Source organism: Aplysia californica, unplaced genomic scaffold (assembly GCF_000002075.1).
Source record: "Aplysia californica isolate F4 #8 unplaced genomic scaffold, AplCal3.0 scaffold00276, whole genome shotgun sequence".
NCBI classification, from domain to species: domain Eukaryota; kingdom Metazoa; phylum Mollusca; class Gastropoda; order Aplysiida; family Aplysiidae; genus Aplysia; species Aplysia californica.
The window spans coordinates 706,672-708,198 of NW_004797546.1; the positions used below are offsets into that span (position 1 = coordinate 706,672).

The 1,527-nt window shown below is 46.1% G+C and overlaps 1 protein-coding gene across 1 annotated transcript in view; it reads right to left on the minus strand.

Annotated features, from left to right (window-relative positions):
- LOC101845935 (cadherin EGF LAG seven-pass G-type receptor 1) overlaps nucleotides 1-1,527 on the minus strand; it is a gene marked incomplete in the record, with an annotated part of 106,404 nt that overhangs the window by 35,870 nt on the left and 69,007 nt on the right. Inside the window, 1 exon segment of the mRNA XM_013084181.2 lies at nucleotides 65-272. Coding sequence (XP_012939635.1) covers nucleotides 65-272 — 208 coding nt within the window.

Genomic DNA, 1,527 nt, shown 5'->3' on the forward strand with positions numbered 1-1,527 from the left:
ACCCCAAACACATACACAAACACACAAACCCTCCCAAACAAAAACAAACACACGTCCTCCTCACCCGAGCCAAATATTCCACCTTGACCGTGACCCACTCGCCGGTGCTGACGCCGTCCTTGACATTGCTGGTGACGGAGGTGGTGACGTTGGAGCCCAGACAGAAGGTAAAGCGGACCTGTGCGTCCACCACCTCCAGGGCGATGAAGTCGTGCTCACCGTTGAACCGACCGTTGTACAGTAGCAAGCCGTTACGTTCCTGGGTGGCGAACCTGCAAAAAGGGGGGAAAAGTAAAAGTTAGGGTTTTTTAAAGTTTTAGTGAGAGTATTACGGCTCTTGCAACACAATAAGGTCATATAAGTGCCGAAGAATAGATGTGTTACAAGAGAGTAACATACACAAACAAGCAGGAGGAGAGATAAGGGCGATAGATGTTTGATTGGAAAGAAGGAGCGAAGCACACCAGAGCACCCGCCAACTACCCAAAGAGTTACGGTTTAAGTGTAATACCTCTTTCAACAGAAGAATGATATCCAACCACCTGATAATTGGCACGGTCAGAAAGCCGATCCTCTCATGGATCTTGGAGAGGAGGGAGGAGCAGCTGCAGAAATTGTGCCGCTTCTGATCGATGCCTCTATTCTCCAACCAAGTAACCATGTAAGACAGTACGCCTTTTTCAACATAATTTGGCTATTTGTTTTAGAGGTGGAACCTCTAAATTTACAGTCCATCTCCGATAAGACCGAGTCATTTGGATTGACCCACTTAAATCTCAACAAAACAACAAGACCTCAAAGGGAAGCAAAGTTTGGAATTCTCAGTTTCGGGTTCTCACTGATTCGTGTATCTTCTTACACGATGACAACACCGTAACAGCATCATCCTCACCATCATCATCCTCAAAAGCACCGTAGCAGCACCATCATCATCATCAAAAACAACAAAAACAACAGAACTATAGGTCACAAACGTGCTAATAAATAATGTATACACACACAACACGGCACCATCCCATACACTAACACACGTAGCACGCGTTAATGCTCACGCAGAAATGAGTTCCAAAATGTTTTTAAAAGGCCTACTTGGACGTCTTTTTAACGTATTTAACGTATTTGAGTTGAGTAAAGAGAAACACATCGACACAACAACGGCCGCATAATAGTGCAGGGAAGAAGCTAGACAGACAGACAGACAGACAGACAGACAGACAGACAGAAACAACAGAGAATAAGAAAAGAGATAGGAGCTACCATGGCGCCCTCCAACCACCCGCTATTTGGACGTCAATGACGAACAAACATGGATACACCGGGGAGAGAAAGATTGGCAGTCTGTGACACAAGCGAGCCCCCCTGCACAGGGAGAAAGGACGGGCAACAAAAACAAGGAAAAGAGAGCGCGAAGAAAAGAGATGAAAGTGAGACAGAGAGAAAGAGCGTGAGTGGGAGAGGGAGAAAAAGAGTGAGTGGGAGAGAGAGAGAGAGAGAGAGAGAGAGAGAGAGAGAGAGAGAGAGAGAGAG